The sequence below is a fragment of the Tiliqua scincoides genome, chromosome 3 (genome assembly GCF_035046505.1).
Source record: "Tiliqua scincoides isolate rTilSci1 chromosome 3, rTilSci1.hap2, whole genome shotgun sequence".
NCBI lineage: Eukaryota > Metazoa > Chordata > Lepidosauria > Squamata > Scincidae > Tiliqua > Tiliqua scincoides.
This window is the reverse complement of record NC_089823.1, coordinates 201,388,180-201,414,364: the sequence shown is the minus strand read 5'-3', so window position 1 is coordinate 201,414,364 and position 26,185 is coordinate 201,388,180. Positions and strand designations below refer to the sequence as shown.

Genomic DNA, 26,185 nt, shown 5'->3' with positions numbered 1-26,185 from the left:
ATGCATTCTGGAACTCTGGGATTCTGCTCCTCCTCACTCCATGCGTTCAGTCCATGTGCACACCTATGATGTGAAAGAATTGAGGCCTGAATTTCCTTATTTTCTTCTTTCCTGCTGCTTTCCCTTTTTGTATTATGTATATTAAATTGCAAGTCATTGTTTGAAACTGTAAACCACCATGACTACTTAGGCAGAGAGGCAGCATATAAATGTAGAAGGTAAGTAAGTATATAAACAACAGAAGGCAAACTGGTTATAGACTAATTTCTGTAGTTTTACTTCTGAAGTTCTGATCAGCTTCTGTTGGTCTCCCTGGTCAGTGTGCATCCAAGGTGATAGTTATGGGAAAGGACAGGTGCTGGTCCCGCCAGCATGCCATAGATGGTGGCCTTGATGGGACAAATGGAAACTACATGGTTTGTGTAGCAGAAATGTCACTATAAACCTGCAAAAACAAATCACAAAAACAAATGTGGTTTTGTTTTGGAACTTGTACTTTGTTAATTTCCATCTCTTCCAGTCTGGGGCAGGAGCCTCCAGCCAAAACCATATGAAGATGCCATTTCATTAGGATGTCTTATCCTGTTTAATTGTCTTATGCTGCTTAAAGTCTTTTCCCTCACTACAAGTCTTACCCAAGGCCATAATGTTGTACATCTTTGACCTGCTTTTCTTTCATTTTCACAGACTTACTTAGAAAATGTATTCCACTGTGGTATTATCTATCAAGACCATTCGTACTCGCAGTTAAGGGAACAGCTGGAACTGCATGAGGACGTGAGGATTTATCTTGAGCAGGACTATGAACAGATCAACATCCCAATGCTCCACTTTGGTGAAAGTGATCCTGCAGACATTATCCATGATTTTCAGCGGGTAAGTTTTCAGAAGCAGGTTAGAGATGCTGCAGTGGCTGCAGGGTAAAGAGTGGTCCATGATGGGAGTTGCCGCAATGCTGAAAGATGTGTTACTTGGTGTGGCTTCAGACGTACTGACAAAGTGTCAGGAGAGGAAGCTCAGTTCAAGGGGAGCCTCCACAAGAGAAGCAATGGGGGTGTGAAGCTGCCAGCGCCTCCTCCATAACTCAGGTAGAGCCTGAGGTGCAGTCATGTGCCCCCTTGGCATAGGCCCAAAGCAGGTGCCCCTCAGGCGCTCCACCTTAGTTATACCTCTGGTTCTAATGGAACACCCTGTGGAGGCTGGAGGAAGTGTGACTTCTGAGCCATTCGCAGAATATGATCTGAAGGCAGGCTATAGAGCGACCTTGCTGGCACAAATTAAGTCTGGGTTTGGTCAGTGCCTGGAAGGGCAACTGCATGGAGACTCTTTGTATGCTGTCTTGACTTCCGTGGAATAAAAGTGGGGTATAAATGTAAGATATAAAATAAACTTATGGCACTTTCTCTCCTGTTGCTTCCTCATGACATCCAAAGATAGTTTTAGAATCTTAACTCTGATTGAGAGTGTTTAAAAAGAAAATAAGAGGAAATCATTAACTAAAGACTCCCACCCTCCTGAAGAGGCGTTTGGGCCTCTTCAGCCTAGAAAAGAGATGCCTGAGGGGGGACATGATTGAGACATACAAAATTATGCAGGGGATGGACAGAGTGGATAGGGAGATGCTCTTTACACTCTCACGTAACACCAGAACCAGGGGACATCCACTAAAATTGAGTGTTGGGAGAGTTAGAACAGACAAAATAAAGTATTTCTTTACTCAGCGTGTGGTTGGTCTGTGGAACTCTTTGCCACAGGATGTGGTGATGGCGACTGGCCTGGACGCCTTTAAAAGGGGATTGGACAAGTTTCTGGAGGAAAAATCCATTACGGGGTACAAGCCATGATGTGTATGCGCAACCTCCTGATTTTAGAAATGGGTTATGTCAGAATGCCAGATGCAAGGGAGGGCACCAGGATGCAGGTCTCTTGTAATCTGGTGTGCTCCTTGGGGCATTTGGTGGGCCGCTGTGAGATACAGGAAGCTGGACTAGATGGGCCTATGGCCTGATCCAGTGGGGCTGTTCTTATGTTCCTGCACTTAAGATATGGGGCAATTCACAGAGAAGCTATTCAAGGAGTATTCAGCTATTCACTAACCACCACCCCCCATAGGAAAAAACAGAAGCAATAAAATGAGATGAACCTGCAAGCAATAAACTCTGTTAAGAGAGTACGGCTGCAATCCTATCCACTCTCTTAGGAGAGTGAGCTCCTTTGACTATAATGGAACTGCTGGGTACAGGCGACTTACAAATCAACAAATAAATAAATAGGATTGGGCTTTAAGAAGAACAAATATGCTGAGCAGTTCATTTCAACGGGAGGAAAGGATGCCTTTTAATATACTTTGAAGGGTTGTACTAGAGAGATGCAGCCTGCATTCCGGATGAAGATGCATCAAACATTAATAGCCAATGTTATATGAAGGAGTTTGAATCTGGTGTATCAATGAGAGGCTGTAACAATTTTGGTCTGAAAGATCCAGGTTTAATGAAGTAAATCCCACTCCTCCCTCATCTGATTCCTACGTTGTTTCTATTTAATAGGTCTGTTGTGAGTTCATCCTGTCTTTCGTTTGTTTGTTTGTTTGTTTCAGGGGCTTACAGCCTATCATGACATAGCCCTGGATAAATGTTATGTCATTGAGTTGAATAGCTCAATTGTTTTACCGCCTCAGCGTTTTTGGGAGCTGCTGTTTAATGTGAAGGTAGGTTAGAAATGAATTCTTCCCCCCCCCCCTTTTTTTTAAATTCCAGATTTTGTGGACTAGCCTCTAATTTCCTGGAATTGCAGAAATTGCTGTCATGGAGTTCTAGAATTATGGGGGAGAAGGTGAGGAGCCCTCACTGAAATCAACAGGTCTCATCCCTAGATTGCCCCTAGCTTTAGTCAAATTACAGGCAGAAACCGCCATCTCAAACCTGTACGTGGAGAGGCTGTTTTCATACCCTGGTTTGTAAGTCACAGTTAAGCCACAGCTCTGGGGTTCAGAGGCCATTTAACAATTATTATTAATTAATTATTAACAGTATTTATATACCGCTTTTCAACTAAAAGTTCACAAAGCGGTTTACAGAGAAAAATCAAATAACTAAATGGCTCCCTGTCCCAAAAGGGCTCACAATCTAAAAAGATGCAAAAAGAACACCATCAGACAGCCACTAGAACAGACAGTGCTGGGGTGAGGTGGGCCAGTTACTCTCCCCCTGCTAAAAAAAGGAGCACCCATTTGAAAAAGTGCCTTTTACGCAATTAGCAGGGGTTAACAAGCCAGAATTCCTCCATTGTAGCTCCGTGCCTGAGCTGATGCGGCGAAGATGGGGTGTGTGGACTCAGGATTCCTTCGGTTCATGTTCTCAATCCAGTAAGCAGCTGAGCTGGATTGACTGAACTGGCCCTTTCAGAATCAATTTCTCTTGAGGTTGTTGAGATATTTGATTGTTTGGAGTTCCTGTGAAAAGTGGCTTCTCCACCCCTTCCCAAGCCCCAGAAGTTAAAGACAAAGGTTGGTGAATCTATGTTGCTGCTGTGGATGCTTGTTCTTAAACAACTCTTGATGCAGTGGCATCTCTAGGGTGTGCTGGCTGCACTGGGTGATGCGCAAGGGGAAGTAACACCACTACTGGCCAAAATTTTTAAAATCTTGGTGTTTTCAAATGATAGCACCATCTTATCTATCAATAGATGTGTAATTTCATGCAGAACGCAATGAAACAAACTGTGTTCAGATATCTCTGGTCTATTCGATTAAACGTTATAGCCCCAAACCAGTGGGGGCAGGGCAATGGTGCATCACCATGCCCACCGCTTGGGGCATTACCCAACCCACTGCATGGGAGGAGGTCCATCATGGTGTCCTGCACTGGGTCATGCAAACCCTAGTGATCCCATTGACAAATGACACCTTCTCCTCATATCAAGGGCAAGACATATCTGGATTCTCCAGCCTTGAATGGGGATGTTGGCAGTAATTGCAGAGTCAGACTCTCTCATTCTCTCCTTCTTTATTGCAGATAGATTAATAGCCTAACTTTTATGGCACTGTTGTGTTAGCATCTCTGCGAACACCCACTAATAGACTGAGACAGCAATATTCTACAAGAGGCTATTGATTTAGTCTGCCATGCCAAGACAATAGCATAGTGATGTGTTAAAATGCCTTGTTCCATTGGGTTTTCTAATTTCTTTGAGAATAACCAATCACTTGGCACAGAAGGGGGGTTGTCTTGCTTACTGAGTCATATGGAGCTGTTCATTCAACTGGCAGCACTCTGCTGGTGACAGCCCAATCCTATCCACACATTCCCAATTCATATCCACATTTTTTTCCCCTGGGAGTAAGCCCCATTGACTCTAATGGGACTTACTTCTGTGTAGACATGCATAGGATTGGGCTGACGTTCAGATCTCTGCTTGTGGTCTGGACTGCATAGGATAGGTTGTTGAAGGCGTCTTACAGAAACCAGTAGAAGGGACACGTTGTCAAACTCTGTAAGGTGAAATGTATTGGAGTGTTTTCTTAGTGGGAGTGGTGGTGGTTTTTGAAATTGAAATCTCATTCTGAGGATTTGGGGACTCTCATTCTGTAATTACAGAAAGGGGCATTCCTGCCACAGACTTACATTATCCAGGAGGAGATGATAGTCACAGAGCCTGTCACAGACATGGAACAGCTTGGCTCCTTTATATTTCACCTGTGCCACGGCAAAGAGACATATCGGCTGAAACGCAGGACTGCAAGAAGGCGTAAGAATCACTCGTTGATACTGTCGCTGTTTGTGTGCTGCTTTCTTCAGTTGTGCCAGAACTGCATCTTTTATCGTGTTTTATTTTTGCAATCCCATGGTTAATGACCTCATATTGTCAGAAGGTGGCAGAGGGGTGCCATTTTTAAGAAGAGTGACTACTGCTGCAATCATCTAGTTCTTGATTAACAGTATTTATTTCGATCTGTTCTACCAGGCAAAAGCCTCGGGGATGCCAACGACATACTTCAAAATACAATAATACATAAAAAATGCAACTTAAAAACAAAAGCAGCCAAAGGATGCCAAGAGCCAGGCTTAAATACAGTGGCTGGAACACAGCATCTTAAAGCTCTGGCAACATTTAAAACGTCTTCACCTAGCACCGGAAGGACTTTTGCCTGGCACTGGGTCCAAGCCAGCTTCCCTTGAGAGAGAATTCCTTGTGGAAAGCTTATCAACCTGAGCATACAGTGGGCCCTCCTTATTCATGGAAATATCCTATTTCCTCAGTAGGGTGAATGCATCATCACTGTCAGAGCCAGCCTATCAGGGAGGCTGAGTTGGGACGCAATCCCAACTAGCCCTTGGGGAATAAATTCCCCTTGCCCCAGGCTGAGCCACAGCCAGCCTCAAACCTATGCTGGGTATGCGGCAGAGCAACTGGCCTGCCTGTTCCAGTGCACATTAGGATTGGGCTGCCTGATGGTCACCTTAGGCAGCAGATAGTAAGTAAATACCAACCCCTGCCCAGACATTTGCCTCTACTGGTGCACATCTTCCTCCTATAATTTCCTGTCTTTGAAAAAGGGGTGGTGGTGGAGCAGAAGTATGGAGAAGAGGCGAGTGGTTGGCTAGAGCAGTGGAGACAGAATCAAGACATTGGCCCATCTAGTTCATTATTGTCTGACTAGCAGTGGCACTCCAGGTTTTATGCAGAGACCTTTTCCCACCCTGCTAATTGGAGATGTCTAGAGTTGAATCTGGAACCTTCTAAATGCAATGCATATATACCCATTCTGATTACACTGATTGGGTGTTCTGTGTTCTCATCCTGCTCCCACTCTTTTCAGTTAGCTTTGCACATGATGACAACCTCAGTGAATTTTGTCCGTTGATCCTGTAGCAATGCAGAAAAGCTGCTGGACCTAGTAAAGAGCTCACATTCTCCAGTTGTTTTTGACATAGAGGTCATGCGTGTTGAGGAAAAGACATTGTGTGCTTTGGTTCATGCTAGTTTGCAGCAGATTTATTTTTGTTCCTCCAGCCTCAGTCAAACTGTGGATGAAAACAGCACTCTTTACTAGCAACTTACAGTTTCAAATCAATGAGCCCAGGATGTTAAATGCAAAGCTGTGGAGACTGAGGCTGGAGGAGCAAAAATAAATCTGTTCTGCTGATCAGCACGAACCCAGTTTCCTCTTCACCATCAACTTTGATGTTGCTTTTTCTTTTTCCTTTCTTTTTCCTTTCTTCTTTCCTATAGGAGACCCCTATAATGTTTTTGTGGTCAACATATTTATGTTACTGTTTAGTTATTGCTTGCGTAATATATGTTGTATCTCATTATTCAGGAGGGTTCGGTTCCCCGAACTTACATGGATGGCAAAAAATGCACTAAAGCAAATCAATTTAAAAAACAAAGTCCCTTTGCTCCAGTGATTGAAAAACAGCCTTACTGACCTTTTGTAATGCACACAGAGGCAATCGGTCTCTCTCCAGGTGCTTAGGCTTCACTAGGAGGCAGCAATCCCTCCCTTCACCAGAAGTCACAGTGAGGGGTAAAGAATGGAGGTGATAAGCACTGCCATTTAGCCTTCCTTCACATGCTCAGGGGTAAGGGAGGCCTTGTGCCTGGAGAGAGAATGATTGATGGATTGTCAGTTGGCTGCCCTCTCTCGAATTAAAGAGGCTATTGTTAAAGGACTGTTTTCCTTTAATTTAAAGAGTATTTCTCATCACCTTGAGATAGAAAAATCCTTGGATAATTAGGTTATACCTGTAATCACTTGCATGACTGTCTCACTACAACAGTAAAAAGCAGTTTATTAAACTGATTTCCCCTTCTCCAGGGATTTTTCCCCTTCTCCAGGGATCAGCACATTCCTTCTCATTTGCAGGGGCCATTCGTGTTGAGTCAAATCCATGTATAAAAAATCTGTGTATAATAAGGTTGCACCTGTAGTGACAATATTTTAGCAATATTTTTGGATTGTAACCTCTGGATGTTATATGGGTTATTTGGGGGTTCAAGGTTAAGTTTTCAGGTTTGTGTTTAATTTGATAAATGTTCAGGTGTTACTAGTAGCATGATGTTCACATCATTTTAGACATTTGGATTGTTTTTGTTCTTTTATTTCTTTCGCTGGTTGTATCACAGCAAGTTTCTTCCTAAAATGTTCCATGCCACTTCTCGTAATCTGGCTCTTCTTTCTGGTCCACTTTCCCAGATATCCATCGACGTAGTGCTGAGAACTGCCATCACATCCGCCATTTTGAAAACACCTTTGTGGTTGACACAGCTATTTGCCAGAAGTTGTGAGAGTTGCTCTCCAGATGTAATTTTCTTGGGCTTTGCTTGTATTCCTTCTCCTAGCCTCTCTTTGACAGAGAATTTGACCTATTTTCCGTCTTGCTCCCATTGCTTGTGTATTGCTAATTTCTCAGGTCACAGGTGGTCAATCCCTGGACAGTTGGTGTCACTATACTACATATGCTTCTTATTTTCATACTTTTGGGGGCTTACATTTCTGCACTAATCCATCCCAAAATGTGAACCAAGGCTTGTCCTTGTGAAAATTGGCACAGAAATATCTTCTGGAAGTGTATCATGCACTCTGTGAAGTGTACAGTTGAAGACGGGGGAGGATTCAGAATAATCTTAACAGGGGTTCCTTGCCTTTGATTCACTGAGGGCCCAATGCTTTCCAACTTTCCAGCTCCAGTGTAGCCACAATGCAGCCCTATGGTAAGGGGACAAATGTTCCCATACCTTGAGAAGGCCCAGTGACTGCCCCTCCACCACAGGATGCAGTGCATGCCCCATTGGCACAGCTGCACCAGCACTGGAAAATTGGATAGGATCAGGTCCTCAGTAAAAGTTTTAAGGCACAATAAGAGTTTACAAATACGATTTGACCTTTTTCATTGCATCCAACTATAAGTGCCACCTCCTTATGAAGAGATGACCTCAGTGGATAAAAGCCTTTTGAGTAAATCTGTTTATTATTAATAAAAAAAATCCACTGTAAATTAATTCCTGAAGAATAAGCTAATAGGGTCTCTACAGAGACAGTTTCAGCAGCTCTAGACTGGCTTATTCTAAGCATATTCTACAAGGCATCATATGTGGCTTTTGTTGCGCTAGTTTCTGTGATTACTTTTTCCATTTCTCCGCAGTAGTCGCAATCCCAAGATGCCAGGTGTGCATGTACAGTCAACTTGCATGCAATATCAGACATGTTCCCTTCATTTTCAATGGTGGGGAAAGCAAACTTTTCAAGCCCTGTTGGCAAGATCAAGCCATTCTGGGAGCTGCCGCTGAGGAAGACATCCTCAGGTTGGCTTCTCTCCCCTCAAACCCCGGAAAGACTGTGTGCCTGGGCCTTTTGTGTGTGGGAATCTTGAGCCTCAGCATAATACCAGTGACTTCATGGATTAAGCTACATGAGGTACACAGTGCATTTGAGTAAAGATCCAACAGAGAATAAAAGGCGGAAAAGGTTGGGGTAAATTGAGGAGTGTCAGCAGCTGCGTGAGCAAGTTTAATTGGGGCTGCAGGAAAGGTATGATATAAATGGATAAAGAAATAAAATTAAAATATAATTGCCCAGTGTTTCAAGATCTCGTGGTGAATGATGCACAAGTTCAGAATGACTTGAGCCTTTCAGCTCAAATAGTGGGCCAGAATAGACTAGCCTTTGATATTCTGACTCTTGTTTTCTTACAAAGACACTTGTAAGTTCACAGCACATAGTAGTAATGAACTTTTAGGAACTTTTAGTTGAAAAGCGGTATATAAATACTGTTAATAATAATAATAATAATAATAATAATAATAATGAGCAACTGTGGTTTCTTTCATATCGTTTAATGGAGAGTGTTCTCCTTCTAGAGTATATTAAGACATATATTTCATTAATACACGAAGAGGGTTTATGTCATGTCATAATGAGAAGGCAGAGGTCCATAATTTGTTAAAGGAGGAAGTAGTTTGTGGAAATAATGCACACAGTTTACCGATTGTATGGTCCAACATGGAGACTCTGTGTGCAACCATCCTTGACCTCATATTAACTTGAACATGAGAATGCAGGCACAGTTGGCCCACACCAGTAGCAGCCAAAATCCTTGCTTTGTTTGAATCAGTATTCAAACACTGATTTCAGTAGGAATTGACTAGAAGGGCATCAGTAGCAGAGACAGGTGGTAAGAGGGAAAGGAGCATCACGACTGGCTTGGGGGCATTTATGGCAAACTGATACATTATGCCTTGCATTTGCTTCTGTGCTACCTACCTGTCATTAGGTTGGAGATCCAACCCTTTCCTCTGTGGTTCTGCATGTTTTAAACTGGTCATTAATCTTGTTAACTTTCAGCAAAACTTGAATCACAAGGACATGATCTTAGTTCTTTATTAACATTTATTCAAAGAGTCAGAATATCCGTGCCCAAGGCAAGGGAAAAGACCATTAAATGCTTTATATATTTTGTCTGGAAGTGTCTTACCTTTTAGGAAAAATTGAATAAGATAATAAAGTATTTTACTTCTGGTTTACAGCGTGTCTTTGTGGAACAGTGTAACACCTCTCTTAACAGTGTCTTAAAAATGTACTCTCTTAACAATGTACAATTTTACTGTCATTGAAATCCCTGGTATTGCCTTTTTTAGTTAATGCCAAATCTAAAATACTTCCAGCATCGCAGGTCAAAACACCATTTGTAGTGCTACTGCCATGGTTGGGTTAAAAGCTTCAGGGCAGCTTGCTTAAAGAACAGGGGAGGACAAGGTGTTCTTTTTTTTAAACATATAAAAGTAATACTGTATATGGCATCTTGCTTTTGGTGAACACAGTCCCCTCCAAAGTTAATAGAAAGCACGTATTATAGTCTTTGTCAGAGAGGGTGTGAATTGCATGCTGAACAGCTTCCTCAAATAAGGAAGATCCCGAATTTAAAATATGTGACGTGCATTCGTTATGCAGTAGTATAGTCTTCCATGTGCTTTCTGAACATTTGAATTGTCTGTACATTATGCTTTATATGTATCCCAGGTTTTTTCAGCGGCCTTGTAGAGCTCTTCTGGAGGTATGGCATATACCTGCTGTATGCGGTATGACACTTCTGTGGACGTGATAAGTTGATCAGGCAGGGGAACCTGTGACCTGAACATCCTGGGCTGTTTGCACCTATGTGGAATTACAAGTGGAATGATGTTAGAGCCATCGTACCCTGCCTTCCCCCAGGTTGCCTACTATTGCAACCTTTGACTACCAGCTTCTACTTCCTGCCACTCCCTGTTGATTTGTATTTTGCAAGGAGAGCCCTTTCCTTTAACTTCAGGTTCCTCAAGTGTTCAGTCTGCAATTTTTTGCTTATTGGATTTGATTTTGGCTTTGCATAAGATGCATTTTTTGATGAGCCGAATCCCACGTATACACTCTTGCTTAGAAAATGCAAAGGTGTAATTGTCATGAACATTCCAAAGACTCATCTCAGAGCAAGCAAACTGCCTTAAGGTGACCTTGGCTCTTAGAAATTAGGGCCCAATCCAGTGCGGGCCATGCTGGCCCAATGCTGGTGCACATTGTCACAAACGTGCCATAAGGCATGCCTGCAACAATCTGCACTGGTCCGGTGCCGGAGCAGGCTCATCGTGAGTCCGCGCTGAACCCAGGCCAGGTGGAGGATGGCAGACCATCACCCAGAACTCCAGAGAGGTAAGTCTGGGTGGGGGAGGGCATTCCAGGCTGGGGGGAAGACATGGGGGAGGGAGGGGGGCAGAGATGGTGGCAGGCCCTGCCACCATATCCTAACCCCCCACCTGGCTTAGGAGACTTGAGACAGAGCTTGAATCTGTGCCCACTCAGTAATGGGCACAGATCCAAGGAGACCCATCAGGGCCACCTGGCAGTTACAGGGGGTAAGGGAGCATTAACTCCCTTAGCCCAAGTAGTCCTGGTGCTGCTTCACAGCCCAACTGGATGCAGTCCTAGCCATCTCAGTTCCACTGCAGTCCTGGGCACTGGGAAGCATAGAATCAGGCTATGAATCTTTTAAAGCAAATGAAAAGGCATTGGATGACAAGGTAAGTAGATCTCACTGTCCGTTGTGGCTACCAGACAACATACACCCCAAATTTTAAAAGCCAGTTTTAAGAAAACCCAGAGGTGTTCAATTGTCATTTTAGTAAACAACAGTGAAGGACTGCTCAAGCCTTTTCTTCTCTGAAACAATTCTGCTTTGATAGGATTTCATTCTCTCTCTGCTCTTCCTGGCTAATGATATTTGCATGCAAATAGAATATAATCTTTCTAAAAAAAGCTCATCCACCTGGGGCATTCAGTCTGCTCCTTCTGCACCTGGTCCATAGCCCATTAAAACCGGTTTGGATCTTTGTTAATTTCAAGGGGTTTTAAAACTGGCCCTTTCAGCTATAATCCTCTGCTTGGAGCACTGGACTAATTCCACAACAACACATTCTACTATAACTGAAGACAAGGAGAGATCAAATATGCCATATAAGCTGCTGCAAGCCAAGTAGTTGTTTTTTAGTGCGATTGGGAGCAGTGGCGGACCTCTCATTCATTCGATGGGGCAAATGCCCTGGGCACGGAGCCTCGTGGGCTTTCAGAAACTCAGAGAGGCTTCCTGACGCATCCTGGAGTCATATGAGGCTCCATCACATTCCAGGTAAGTGAGGGGGGCACGCGATGTCCCACAGGGAGGTGCCATCACGGACCTTTACCCTGGGTCACACAGCAGGGGAGGTCCGCCACTGATTGGGGAAAAGCAAAGACAATGAATGATGAGCACAAACATCTACTAGAAATTCCTTTTCAAGAAATACATGGAGTTGACTCCAAGTCTAGAACGCCATGTTGCATAGAAGTGCACCCCACTCCTTAAAAAACCACAAAAGCTTGATTGCATTTTGGCTAGGGAAATAGTCTAAGATTATACCAGGAGTGCCCAAACCCCGGCCCTGGGGCCACTTGCGGCCCTCAAGGCCTTTTAATGCAGCCCTCAGGGAGCCCTCAGTCTCCAATGAGCCTCTGGCCTCCAGAGATTTGTTGAAGCCCGCACCGGCCCGATGCAATTGCTCTCAGCGTACAGGCGACTGTGACCTCTCCTGTGACAAGCTGTGGGATGAGGGTTTTCTCCTCTGCTTGCTGTTTCACATCTCAGATGCAGTAGTGGCAGCAAAGGAAAGGCCAGCCCTGCTTTGTGAACGGCCTTTCATAGGCCTTGAGCTATTTCAAGACCTTCATTCGTTCATATAAGTTCATCTTTAATATATTCATTTATGTAAATTTATTCAAATTTTAAAAGTAAATTAATTCTTTTTTTCCCTGGTCTCCAACACAGTGTCAGAGAGATGATGTGGCCCTCCTGCCAAAAACTTTGGACACCCCTGGTCTATACTGTGTAAGACTGTAAGCTAGGACACCTGTATTGGATTTTACTGAATTACTTATTTTCAGAAAATTACTATTAATATCAGAGAGTTGTACTGTATTAACCATCTATATAATCAGACGGCTCTGTAGAGATACAAAATAGTATTGCTATTTGAATACTATTCCAGATGGTGAATCTTCCTCAGTTTCAAAAACTATATGATGAGCACAGGTTATTTTGGAGATGCAGAGAGAGTCAGCTTCGTGGCACCAGTCCTTTCTTTAATATTGATCGTTTTATCAATACAATACAATATTGATCGTTCAGATACAGCTGGTGAGAGGGTCTGTGAAACCATACTGAAAAAAATGAATCAATTTAATAATAAATTCAGGCCTTGCTCCAAATGCCCTCAGCCTTCGGAGTGCAAGAGGTATCCACTAGAAGCAAAGCCTTATTGGTGGAGGCCCTGACCCTGTGGAGTGCCTTCCCCACTGTGGTTCAGTTGGCCCCTGCCATACACTCCTGCAAGACAGTAGCTAAAACATGTCATTTTTGCTCAGCTTTTGGTGAGAGGTGGAAGCTGTAATGGTGGAGTTACTACAGTTGCCTTTATGTTTGGATTTTCTGTTGTGTTACTATGTTCTAACTTTAAAAAGGAAATTGGTGCTTTGTTCTCTGTTCTGTATGCTGCTTCGGGTTGCTGCTGTAGCAAGAAAGGCAGAAAATAAATGTTTTAAAACAAATCAATAAATAAGAGGATCAAGGGCGGCTGTAACTCAACAAATGCGGAAACAGGAGAGCTGTCTGGAAAACTGTTTTCACTCCCAACTTGCTATAGTCCTGAGTTAGGCAATTATGCTGTAGAATTTGCTAGATGGAAAACAGTTTCTGGTCTTGGTCAATTAAATCTGAAGAGAAATTTTAGTTCCCTCACCTCTTCCCTCAATGAGCATACATTTAAAATAAATGTAGGTAGGTTGACGTCAGCAATCCTTTGTCTGAGCTATTTTGAAGTCCTTAAATAACTTTTTATAGAAATCAGTGTGTGAGTCAGCCCTGAGAGTAATCACAATAGTGACATAATCTATAGAATGAGTCAATCTAATTGTAGTTGTGGATAATGCCATGAGATCTGAATTATGCTTGAATGCGAGAGCTATAAACAAGGCAATCAAAGAGAGCATTTTCAACTGCCTGTATCAAAAGAAATTGCCAGTCAAATTGTGGAAGAACCGCTTATAGTCCTCAATGCCAGCCATGTATTTTGGGAAATGGAACTGGATGTCAAGAAACCTGCATTTTGTGTTGTGACAAGTACAGATTTTGGATGTTGGCTTTTGGTGATCAATTCATTCTCAGGATAGCAGAGTGATCTAATAGACTTATGAGGGCTTGGACCACTTCAAAATCTGGGTTATATCCATGTGAGGAAGAAAAGTCTAGACGAGGCTCCAGTCTCTACTCAACATGGGGCACAATCCTATCCAATTTTCCAGTGGAGATGCAGTCATGCCAATGGGGCTTGCACGGTATCCTGTGGTGGGGAGGCAGTCACAGAGGCTTCCTCAAGGTATGGGAACTTTTGTTCCCTTACCTCGGGGCTGCATTGTGGCTGCATCGGTGCTGGAAAATTGGAAAGGATTGGGCCCATGGTTGGCAATATATTCCAAAAAATGGGGCCCAATTCAGCTCAAGTTATTACATACAGGAATCCCAATTCATATGTTGTTAGTGACACCCAACAATTAGTATCTCCAGATGCACACTCCCATCTGCCTTAGAAGCATCCAACCAGTTCAATGGGTTTCACCAAATATTACATTGCAGGAGTGAATGTATATATATTAGTTTGCTGTTGAAGGTTCTGTAGCTCTATGGTAGAGTGCTTGATTGCATATAAGAGGTCCTGGTGGTATCAATCCCTGGCCTCCCCAGGTGGGACTTAGAAAACTCAGCCTGAAACCATGAACAGCTGCTCTACACAATACTAAGCGAGATCAACTGAGAAAGGCAGATGGGGGGTTCCCAACTCAGTTCACCTACTTGTATCCACTACTCCTCTTCCTCCTCCTTCCACTCCCTGGAGAAGCATGCTTAGCTAGAACATTGGAGAGTGGAAGGAGCCAAGGCTGTCACTTCATTGGATAAGGGGGCAGCATTTAGCATGCTGCCTTAAGACTTCAAGAGTTCTTGGCTATAGGTGCTACCTATTTTAGCTCTTTTTGTCTCTATTCCTTGAAATAAATTACTGTAGTCAACTTTTTATTCCACCAGTAGAAACCTTTAAGCCTGGAGAAGTTTTAAGTTTGCAAGCATCTTGTTTTGATTTTGCCGTAGAAAAAGCAAGTTGCTCGCAGAGACAAGGCACTGATAGCCTGTGGACACCTTATGTGCTACAAGTTACTAGGCAACTTCTTAGGGGCTGCTGACTGTGGGTACTTACTCACAGAAGGAGGATGTGAATGGCACCACAGGTGTTTAATTTCAGCAGCTGACTCAGGATAATGTGTTATCTCTTTGTTCACCCTAAGCTAGCCAACTAGAAGCAGCCTTCCTACCGCTGGAAAAAAGCAACAATAAAGTCATACCCTTTATCAGGACCAATGGAAATGTCAAAAAGTAGCAAGCAAATTGTCACGTTCATAAAATCCAATTTTCAGCCTTCTGCTTCAAACTGCGGTCTTGAGCTCAAACTAGATGTGTTGTTAAACATGCCAAAAATCTTTCTACTCTTTTTTTTAAATAGCAGCTGCAGGGACTCATCCATGTTGTGGGTGGAGGGGGAATCAACCCTTAACCCCCATGCCATAGACCAGGGGTGCCCAAACCCCAGCCCCTGGGGCCACTTGTGGCCCTTGGGGGCTCCCAATCAGGCCCTCGGGAAGCACCCAGTCTCCAATGAGCCTCTGGCCCTCCAGAGACTTGCTGGAGTCTGTGCTGGCCCAGCGCAACTGCTCTCAGCATGAGGACGACTGTTCAACCTCTCATCTGAGCTGTGGGATGAGGGCTTCCTCCACTACTTACTGTTTCATGTCTGTGATGCAGCAGTGGCAGCAAAGGAAAGGCTGGCCTTGTTTTGTGCAAGGACTTTTATATGACTTGAGCTACTGCAAGACCTTCATTCATTCAAATAAGTTACATCTCTAATAAATTCATTTATGCAAATTTATTCAAATTTTAAATGTAAATTAATTCTTTTTTTTTTCCCTGGCCCCTGACACAGTGTCAGAGAGATGACGTGGCCCTCCTGCCAAAATGTTTGGACACCCCTGCCATAGACCTTACAAAAATCATCCTTCGCTGATATTTGTCCCAGAAAGGCAGCTGCAAATGGCACTGATGAGAGCTTTTTCCCCAGATAGATAGCAGCAGTGGGTTGTGTGAATCCAGATCAAGACTGTGGTGGGGCAGAAGGTTAAACCCCTTTGTCATGACATAGTGCAAAAGGAAGGGAGTTTGATGTAACTGCTACTTGACGAATAAAAAACAAGGCTCTCTAACTCTTGTCTTGTGCTTGAAGTAACTTCTAGTCCAGCGGTTTCCAAACTCGCAACCACTGTGCAACGTAAAAGCAGCTCCTGTTTCGAGCAGCTCTGTACAGATCGGCTGGACAGATTGGCAGCAGTGTGGCAGAATGGTAAGCACTACTCACGATGGGGAGGGCTGCGGCATTTCACCAGATCTGCCCCACGGGCTGTAGTTTGGCAAACATTCTAGTCTGACCTTTAAACACGCGTGGGTTACATTCTATAGTTTTACCTGAACTGAAGCACAAACATTTCTTGCTGCTCTTCATTATGCATCAGTATTACTTATATAATGCCATTAATATGCATGGCCTTTGACAGGGTAACAACAAAATGACATCTCTGCCGCAAGCAGCTTACAATCTGAAATCTGTCATACAAAAGACAACAGGGAGAAGAGGCAGGTGAAGGAGAAGGTTACTGGGGAAGAATAGCGTTTCTGTAGCAGATGAGCACTGAGGTGCCAAAGGCTGGGTCTTGGTTTAGATTTTCTGTGCAGAGGTGCCAGAATGCTGATCAGCTACCTCTGCCCTGCATTCAACTTTGTTGAAATGCTAATTGGGAAACTCTGAAGCTGCTGTGCCAAAAGAAAACAGAAACTGCCAGAGGCCACAGCATAGTTTCATTTTGGGTGACAGTCTGATCTGGGTGGAACAAATGCTCTGCAGGTGTAAAATCTGTTTTGCACATTCTCTTTCCAAACCCCTTTGCAAGTTAGGAAAGAGCTCAGCAAACTGGGCCCCCATCAATTATAGCGACAAAAGACTGGGAAATGCATATTATTGCAGTCAATTGGCTGAGAGCGGCATAAAAACAATTTGGAACAACAAATATTGGTATTATGACTCACTCTATAATTAGTACAATTGTTTTGGAAGTCTCTGTGCTACTCTGTGAAAGAGTGCAGGCAATATATAAATAAAAAAATGAGGTGCATGCTCTGAAGGGGAATTGCTACACTGTCCAAGACAGGTATGCCTGCTTGCAGTGCATGTTGCTTGTCTTCTGCTGTGGCTGAATAAGTTAGAGAGCAGCTTTGTAGAGTAGCTGGTGTGAGTTTTAGACCTGCCTCCCTCCTTTCTTTTGTCTCAGCCATGGGTATTCTTGACCAGTTATGCAAAAGGCAAGTGTCTTCCTGGTTAATGTGCATCCCATGGCTAGGCTCAAATCCGCCTCACCTGTCTCCTAGCCTGTGTCTTTACCAGTGAGCTTTCAGGACCCTGATTTGCTGTGTGCTGTTGAATTTCCCCTTGTGACCTTATCTAGTCCCTTTCCTGGCAAAAAAGGTCCCCACCATCTGATGAATGCCCCCAAGGGAATGGAACCCTTGCCATGACTGAGATTTACTGCACATGGATGCCCTCTTTTGAACTGACTCTCTTCATGTGTTGTGGTCGAAAGGTTATTTATTGTGTGTGTGTGTATGGGTGCAATCCTAACCAACTTTCCAGCACCAAGGTAAGGGCAAAGCAACTCCGAGGTAAGGGAACAAACATTCCCTTACCTTGAGGAGGCCTCCGTGACTGCCCCCCAACTGCACGATGCAGCACATGCCCAACTGGCACAGCTATGCCAGTGCTGGAAAGTTGGTTAGGATTGCACCCTGTGTGTGTGGGCGGGATGAGGGAACTTGAATCCTGGGTGCAGTGATTCCTAGCAGTTCTTTGTTGATACCACTGTACCTTTTGTAGGGGTGGGGATTAGTATGGCCTCCTTCTGTCATGTTGTTTGTGTGGGATGTCCTTGGAGTACCTCCTCATGGTTAGTGTGTTTGTTTCTTTGCTGCTCATTCCCATATGGTTGTGTGTTGTCCCCTCCCCCCAGTTTTGTGTGCTCATTGGCTGTGCCCCTGCCCTACCTCAGTGCATTCACCTTTTTGGTGCTTCTTCAGCCATCAGTGTTGGGGCTGGATGGGTGTGGTGATTGGTTCCTTGGACATCACACTGATGATGCACAGATGCTGCGCCAACCTTGTGCCAATGAAGCACTGTGTCAGGCCACTAACCTGTGTTTGATGGGCTGTGTCCATGTTTCCATGGACTCTATCAGTGATACTCAAAAGGGCTGCACTAGTGATACAGGGGAGAGAGGGGCTGCGCTGATGTATTGCCTGGAAAGGCTTAGAATAAGACAGACATTGCCCTGGCGTATATGAGATGTCAATGTGGCTTCTGGATAGAATTGGGCCCTAAGGATATCTCAAGGAGATTTTGCTAAGCACTTCTTTCTAAAACTGATTGCTGGAATTCTACATACATACCAGAGAGAAAGTCTCATTGAGTTAAGTAGAGCAATGGATCACTTTGAACTCAATAAGACTTGCTTATGAGTGGATGTATCTAGTTATTAAGTTGCCCAGACACTTTGTCTTTGTTCAGTTTAGCTGTAATGAGCCTGTACTGCTCCTAAATGTCAAGATAAGTCACCTGTGAATGTTTTAGGAAAGCAAGAACATAGATGGAGTGAAAATTCAACCATAGGAAAACCAAAGTGATCTAATAGACATGTGAGGGCTATTGTGGGGCTACTTCCAATGTAGCTTCAACACACCATTATTGATTACAGGTGTTGATCTTTCCTTTAAAGATTTCAGTCCAACTGAAATACAAAGGGTAGACTTGGATCTAAAACCAAATGCCCAATTTTCAACTATAATTTTATGGGGGGGGGGCAGTGTGGGAGTGTAGAACCAGGCTTGGCAAAAACAAAAAACCCTGAAACAGTCACTTCTGCCTCATTTATTCCTTTGAAAGCATGACTCTAACAGTCTGAAAAAAAAAAATCAAGTGAAGGGTACTCTGAACTGTTCACAAGCCAAAAAAATCAGTTTTTAAAAAATGATCCTAAGTATCTGAAATTAACTGTCAATGCGGTTCAAATTAATGTTGTGTATATGCACCCATGGGAAGAAATGTATCCCAGTTTATCCTCCCTGTTGCTTTGACTGTTTCTGCATCTGATGAGTTTTACTCAGCACCACTATTTCAGAAGTTTTTAGAGTGGAGGGAGGCATCAGAGAGATGTGGGGGGCAGGAAGAAGATTCAGAAATTCCGCAGGCTACTGTATGCATTCCAATTTACATTGTAAAAAGTCAAGAATTTTTAAGAGCATTAATTTATTAAATAAGAGTGATCAACTGTATATTAAATTTAAGTCTCATTAAGAATACCTCCAACATTCTCACCATAGGACAATACACACAGAGATACCTTTTTTCCCCTGTTGCAGAGAGATTTGTGCCTTTACTATGAATACAAAATATATAGACCTTTTCCATTATTTGTTATGGTCATCACCCTGTGACAGCCAGAAATATAGGTGCTCCTGATGAATAATAAAGCACATGTAATCTCAAATGTTAATAGGGAGTACTGCTACCTACCTCCCTTCCCTAAATGTGGCCCCCTGGTTTGATCCAGGAAGCCAGCTACATTTCTCCCCCCCCCTTTGGCTAAAACTACTTATGATAGTTCTTCGCACAATAAATTCAAGTGGTATCTAAGCAAAACTGTTTTTTATCATCAGCCTATTTCATGGGGAGAATGGTCTGACCCAGTGGTGTAGCTAATGATCGTGTAGCCCAGTACCAAGTTCAAAATGTTACCCCGGAAGTGATGTCACAACCGGAAATGACATCGCTCCTGGGCTTTTTAAAAAGTGAAAATTGGGAGGAACCCACCTCCTCCCCCCAGCAGCTCACCACCCACATGCTCTGCTGCCGCCCCACAGTCAGTGGCATAGCTAAGGCATATATCTGCTACCTGGGGTCAAAGAAGATTCTGTAGCCCCCCCCCCCTGCATGACAAAATCAAATTTAATTAAGTAAATAAATAAAATGTTATTGGTTCCATGCTGTACCATAATAACGTCTCATTGGCACTCAGAACAATCAGTCTTATAGGACAGTTTGGAGTTAAGCAAATTCGCTTCTTGTTCCACAAGGCAGTTGTGTTTTCATTTTCTGGTTAATTGGTCATAACATTTGATAGAATACAGATATTCCAGTGCAGTTTGTTTCATTGCATTCTGCATTAAATTACCTTTCCAATGATATATAACATGACGGTATTATTCATATTTATCCAAAATTTTCACAATTTTGGTCACTTGTGTCAAGTTCAGGTTGTTGCCCCCCTAAAGCTTGATGCCTGGTGCAACTGCTCCCCCCTTAGCTATGCCACTGGTCTGACCTGACCCTAACATATTGAAAGATTTTCCACTTATGAACAGAGTTCTGCCTGCTTTACTCAGTAGTAGTAGTTCTCAATTTGTCCTCACTGGTGGGAAGCTTTAGAAACTCTTTGAAGACAAAATAATAGCAGATTGCATCTAGGAAACAGTTGATGTTAGCCCAGCACAGACTGATCTGCAGAAACGTACGGACGATTTCCTTATCATCATTTAGAAAGCAGTTCTTCACCAGATAGTACAACACTAGTGCCACATGAAAAGGAGTGAAGCAGAGTAGAAACGTCGCTAGATTTACCACAATTATATTGATTGACTTGCTTTTGTTAGCGAGGGGATCACCTAACCTTTGGCTCTTACAAAGACATATGACAATCTGAACTGTACAGAAGATCATGATTATCATGCAGCCAAGAAAGGCCATCTCCAGGATGATGAGCAGGATTGGGGTTTCCCAAGTTCTTCTGGAAAAGCCATGGAAGCAGGAATTGGAACCTGTGTGTTCATGTAGTTTGAAAGTATAAGCAGTTCCTGCCCATACCCCAGCAGACATTATTGCACAAGTTATGATAGCTTTTCTGGGAGATCTCAGGGTTGTAGCTGCAAAAGGGTGCAAGATAGCAATATATCTGTCCACACATATACAGGTGGAGATGAGGATGCTCCCATACATATTCACAAAGTAAAGACTTTCTAGGAATGAGCAAAAGGCATTCCCGAGGTCCCATTCTTTTTTGTGATAGGAAATGATCTTGAAGGGAAGAACAAAAAGCATCAAGGTATCTAAGATCATAAGTGACATCACGTAAATCACTGATTCCGTCAGTTGCCTGATCTTGCAGAAAGCAAACGACATGGCCATTCCATTGAACAGCAATCCCAGGATAAACGTGGGAATGTATACACATAATTGAAAAAGCTCCACATGAGGTTGAATGGGCAAGTAAGACTGGTTAGTTTTGGCTTGAATGGTACAGTTGGCTTGAAGAGTGCTCAGCCCCATTCAGATTCCTTAAAAAAAAAAAAAAAAAAGGAAAACACAATGAATAAAGAAACTAACAGCCCAATCCTATCTAAATTCCTGTGCGGTGATGCAGCGTCATGGGCTACACAGTATCCCTTTGGGGAATTTTGGCTGCTGGAGGGTTCCTTCATTGTCCCAGCAGCTGCAATGGGTCAACTTGCAATATCACTGGTGTGAATCCAAGTTGATCTATGCAGGTGGATCAGGCCTGGGAAGGGGGTTAGGATACCGCACGCACCTGCACCGCCAATCCCACCTCCCCCTTGTAGGACCTGATCCTCCCACACCTGCCCCATTTCCTCCCTGTTCCATCCCTTCCCTACCCTCCCCTGTCCCTGCACTGGACTTATCTGGTCCAGTGAATGTCCTGATGCCCCCTCCCCTTGTGCATGGGAAGGCTCTGACTACTAATGCTATTGCAAAGTGTTTTTGGGCACTTTAGTGACAGCATACACTGGCAAAACACACATTCAACTGCCACAGCCCAACCATAGGAGTGGGATGTAAAATGGTGAAATTGTACTGTACTGTTACAACTAAAATTCAAAACACGTACCTTCGAGTATTCACCATACAGCCAAAGTTCTTGAACAGTGAATGTGAATGTGCAGTGGATCCTTCTTTAGAAAGCACAATACCTTCCTTCCCTGAAGCAGATTAAGCACAGCATTCCAAACACAAATACAGTATTAATTTCCTCCAATCGATACACTCGGAATAAGCTAAGCTCATGCACAATTTAATTAGCTCTCTGTGCCATGACTTGCAAAAAGTTGCAGCTCTACTCTAGCAGCTTCAGTGTAACATTCTCAGCATCCCATTGTTCAAAGTCTCCGTTCTGGTCTTGCCTTCTTGTACATGAGCTGAGCAATGTTCACATATAGCTCTTGCATTTGGTTCTCATAAACTTCCTTTGACACTATGTGGTATAACTGAGGTTAAGCATCACTCAGAGAAAGCACACCCTGACATGCAAAATTTATTCCACAAGCAAGGGAAGTGGCTCAGTGTGACCTTTCTTAGGGGAAACTTGCAGGTTCTTTAGAAACACCTTGCTGTTGCATAAACTACCGTGTAACCTGGCAATCAACATTCATTTAATACTGCAATGAAGGAAAATGACAACACCGCTTAATCTAGATTGCAGATAATTAGCTAATGTACTGTTCAAAGTGAAGTAGGCACTGAACAGAGCATGACTGGACTCTTGCAGGATAACACTCCCTATTGGAGTAGATACAAAATTGAAAAAATATTTACTGAGCCTAATTAATTGTGGAATGAGAGGGATTCATGGCACTAAACAAAGGTTCATTTTGGTCTATTTCAAGCTGTCTTGAAAATCTATCTTTGTGTTTGAAAGTTACTGAAGTAGTTGGCCTAGACTAGGGGTGTCAAATGTAAGGCCTGAGGGCCAAATGCGGCCCCTGGAAACTATTTATTCAGCCCTCATTATAATTGGGCTCTCCCAGATTGATAATTGGGTGTCTCATATCTTGAAAATATGAACAAGTTTTGTACATTTTCTATTCAATCATTTGTAGCTAATGAGTTTCTATGTGAGAATAAAAGACTTATTTCTGGCCATCATCTGCTTAATGATGTCACTTCATGGCGCTCAGCAGGTGCCATGAATGCTAACTTTGGCCCTCTGTATGAAACGAGTTTGACACCCCTAGACAGGCCTAGATCTTCCTGACGTGATTAAAGAGAGACCAATGAAATGTGTGGTCATTTTCTGATACCAGTTTACTTACATCCTTACACCTTTTCCTGTAACTGTGTATTTGAGATTCCTGAAGATATTGATGTATATAGGCTGCAAGACCTGATTTTTTTACCCCATGATTAGCCCTCTTCTCATGAAACATCCCTGCATTCAAAACATTCAGGGGAAAGGGGTTGAGCCACAGCCATTAGCCATTCCCCCTGACATTCACTGGTCACTTCCTCTAGCACCTGTATGTTTGGTTTTCATGTTAAAGGGGCAGAACTCACATACAGCATGGAAGTGGGAACTCTGATTATCCAGAGGTTCTAGCCCCATGGTACTTGTGTGCACCACCCCTTTCTGAGAGGAGCCAAACACAAGGCTAAGGGCAAGAAGGTATAGTCCCACTCTCTTCCGCCTCACATTTATGTAACACTGAGCTATTTTGTGAAAAAGCTATTATTGCAGAAGATGTCAAAAATGTAGTTGGGAACTTCAGTTCTGAGTGGAAAAGACAAGTTTCTATCTGAGCTATTATTGAACTCATTTACGGAACACAGGTCTCTGTTACAGGAAACTTGTACATATGGTGAATCATCTGTGTTTTTTTCCTTCCCTGAACAGTACAAGAGGGCAGCCTGTGGGAGAATTGTGCAATACACGCACTGAATATTTATGATAATAAAGGCAGTGGCAAAGATGAAAATACTGAAAAATTCACAGCCAACCATTTCTCTTAATGAATGTTAATTGAAGGTTCCTCTAAGGATCAATTCACTTGGCTAAAAGATACTGGTGGTAAATAGCATGTGTGACATCTCTTCATTGGTCAACTACAGACATCCAAATTCATAAATAAAGTTTAACTCCACTACACGTAAGAAAAAACTTAGCAAAATTTGCCTACATGCCTCCACTGCCCCCAACCAGAAATTTCTGTACACAAAGTCATCTCAGAACAGGGTTAATCTGTGGCTGAGTTCAAATACAAGAGACAAAATGTCCATATCTTCCTACGAATTATCAGATCTCATAGTTCTCTTTATCCATTTACCCTTTTATTAGTTGTTTTGTTCTATTTGGGTCCTTATCCTCTGATCTCAAGTATATATGTATGTATGACAATATTTATATACTGCCTTTCTCAGTAGGCTCAAGACAGTTTACAGAGAGGATGAACATAAGTTTTCAATGAGATTTTTCACTATCCATTTTTAATGACATTTTTACAAGCATTATTAAATGAGAAAATTTCTCGTAGAACCTCCATTTCTCCAGATATTTCCCTTCAGAATGTGGTTGCCATCCTGGCTGCTGGCTCTTGTGCTTTCCCAAGCCCTTTGCAGGCAGCTGCAACCAAGCTTCAACTAGTTTCTCAAAGATGTCCGTGTTTTTGCCAGCTGATTGCCCCGCACTAATGTGCCAGTGGCCTCTAGTCTCTCATCAAGACATCCAAGCAGCCAATCCTGCTTTGCTTTTCCAGGCAAGTACCAATGTTCTTTCCTTTTCCATAACCATTACCATATCCCATGTTTTGTATTTATTTTTTTTGTATATTATTTTATGTATATTATTTTGTATTTATTTTGCATGGCCTCAGCCATGAGGCCAGCTGAAGTGTACATAAAGAGGAGGGCTCACACTCTCCTTTAGCTCTTTTTCTACTACAGACCTTGTACTTGGGGGGAAAAGGACTACTGCTTCCTCAGCTGTCATTCCTTCCCCACCACTTGTAAAGTGGCCAAGTGGCAAGGATGCAGGAAGCAGAGAGGTTCCACTCTCGCAATCCTCCCCACCTAGAATGCTTTAAAAGAAGTGGTAACCGCAGGGAATGATAAGGGTGATGCAGTATGTGCTGTTGCTCCTTTGCATGCTGGCAGTGGTAGATGGGTGTTGCTAATTAAGGGCAGGCCACAGAATTCAGTACTATGGGGGGAATGGCTCAGGCCAACCCATTTTGCTGTGTGATTGAAAGGAGAAAAGTGTTTTGAGATTATACCAGATTCTCAAACTCCTACAGGGGAGTTGGGAATCTTGTCTCTGTGGGGTTGAGGGTGGGGGGCAGCAAACTGCACAATGATTGCACTACACTACAAAGGACATTTTAATGTAGCTAGGGGGTTGTGCTGATCAGCTGGAGGGTGCAGGGGGGCTGATAGCCCCCTCTGCAGGCTTCCCCACTGCTCAGGAACGCTCTTATCTCTGATCACAACCACCCCAGAGTGGGGCATGATTGGAGATAACAGTCTTTCTGAGCAGTGGGGAGGCCTGCAGAGGAGGCTGAGCCCACTCTGCCTCCAGACAGCCAGTGCTACACTCCAGGTATGCTAAAGGGTCCCTTCTTCATAGCAAGTGTGATCGATGAGATGTGGTTGCCAGTCATTTTGTGGTGACTCTCCTTCAGGAGGAATGGCCTTCTCACGGTTCCCCTGGTGGGTCATGACCCACCACTTTGGGTACCACTGGATTAGACTATTATGTATCTGATTTGGTAACAATTTTGGGAAGCGCAACTTTGTCAGTCCTAATTGGAGAATTAGCACTCTTTGCATGCAGCACGTAACCCTCAGGTAACTAGTCTTCTACTGTCTTAAATTGAAATTGCAAGCTCTTCCTAGCCAATAGCCTGGGAAACAGGCATTTTATATATTTCACATCTAGTTTAGCATTTGTGGGCTAAGGAGCTACGATTCTGAAAATTTAATCTTGTTAAATGTTAAACTTTTCCCCATAAAAACTATTATTGGTGCATGTGAAGAGCATCTAGGAAGTTGGCTCCAAAATACTTCATCTTCATCAAAATGTCTCCAACCAAGCTGTATCAGCCTTTTGATGGCTGTTGTAGGTTCACTATTTGAGGTAAGTTTGTACTTAATATTGTGCAGTTGTGTATAGCATTTTTTAAAAAAAATTACCTTTCTAATCAAAATATGGCTGTCACCAACAAACCTGCATAATGAAGACATACCATCTATGCATTAAAGAGGGATGGGAAGATTGCCACTTACTAAGTCTGATGCAGGATTATTTGCAGTTTGTTTCCTTATCCATCTTTTAGAGAAGAAACCTCCCTTCACAACTGTTTTAATTCATTTAGGCTTAGTACCCAAACCATTTAAGACTGAATGCTCTGAGGACAGAAATATGTTGTAATGTTATATAACTGATGGGTTCTGAGCTGTCTGTGACAAATCAGATCTTGGGGTATTGGTGGACAAATGGATGAAAGTGTCAACCCAATGTGTGGCAGCAGTAAAGAAGGCCAATTCTATGCTTGGGATCATTAGAAAAGGTATTGAGAACAAAACAGCTAATATTATAATGCCATTGTACAACTCTATGATAAGGCCACACCTGGAGTACTGT

The 26,185-nt window shown here is 43.1% G+C and overlaps 2 protein-coding genes across 2 annotated transcripts in view; one reads left to right on the top strand and one right to left on the bottom strand.

Moving 5' to 3' along the window:
• Positions 1-8,711, top strand: part of ITM2C (integral membrane protein 2C) — a 33,483-nt gene extending 24,772 nt beyond the window's left edge. The window contains exons 3-6 of the mRNA XM_066621612.1: positions 688-876; positions 2,597-2,707; positions 4,596-4,746; positions 7,196-8,711. Of these exons, the coding sequence (XP_066477709.1) occupies positions 688-876; positions 2,597-2,707; positions 4,596-4,746; positions 7,196-7,287 (543 nt within the window). The 3' untranslated portion in view covers positions 7,288-8,711. The remainder of the gene's footprint in view (positions 1-687; positions 877-2,596; positions 2,708-4,595; positions 4,747-7,195) is intronic.
• Positions 8,712-20,139: 11,428 nt separating this feature from the next.
• Positions 20,140-21,679, bottom strand: LOC136645267 (G-protein coupled receptor 55-like). The gene is made up of 2 exons (XM_066621504.1): positions 21,665-21,679; positions 20,140-21,095 (listed from the first exon to the last, which is right to left on the bottom strand). Exon 2 carries the CDS (start codon positions 21,085-21,087, stop codon positions 20,140-20,142), a length of 948 nt encoding a protein of 315 aa, XP_066477601.1. The 5' UTR covers positions 21,088-21,095; positions 21,665-21,679.
• Between the last annotated feature and the right edge of the window lie 4,506 nt (positions 21,680-26,185).

Bases quoted from the DNA above. Each gene is read 5' to 3' on its own strand.
- LOC136645267 (XM_066621504.1), bottom strand. From the start codon at position 21,087: ATGGGGCTGAGCACTCTTCAAGCCAACTGTACCATTCAAGCCAAAACT.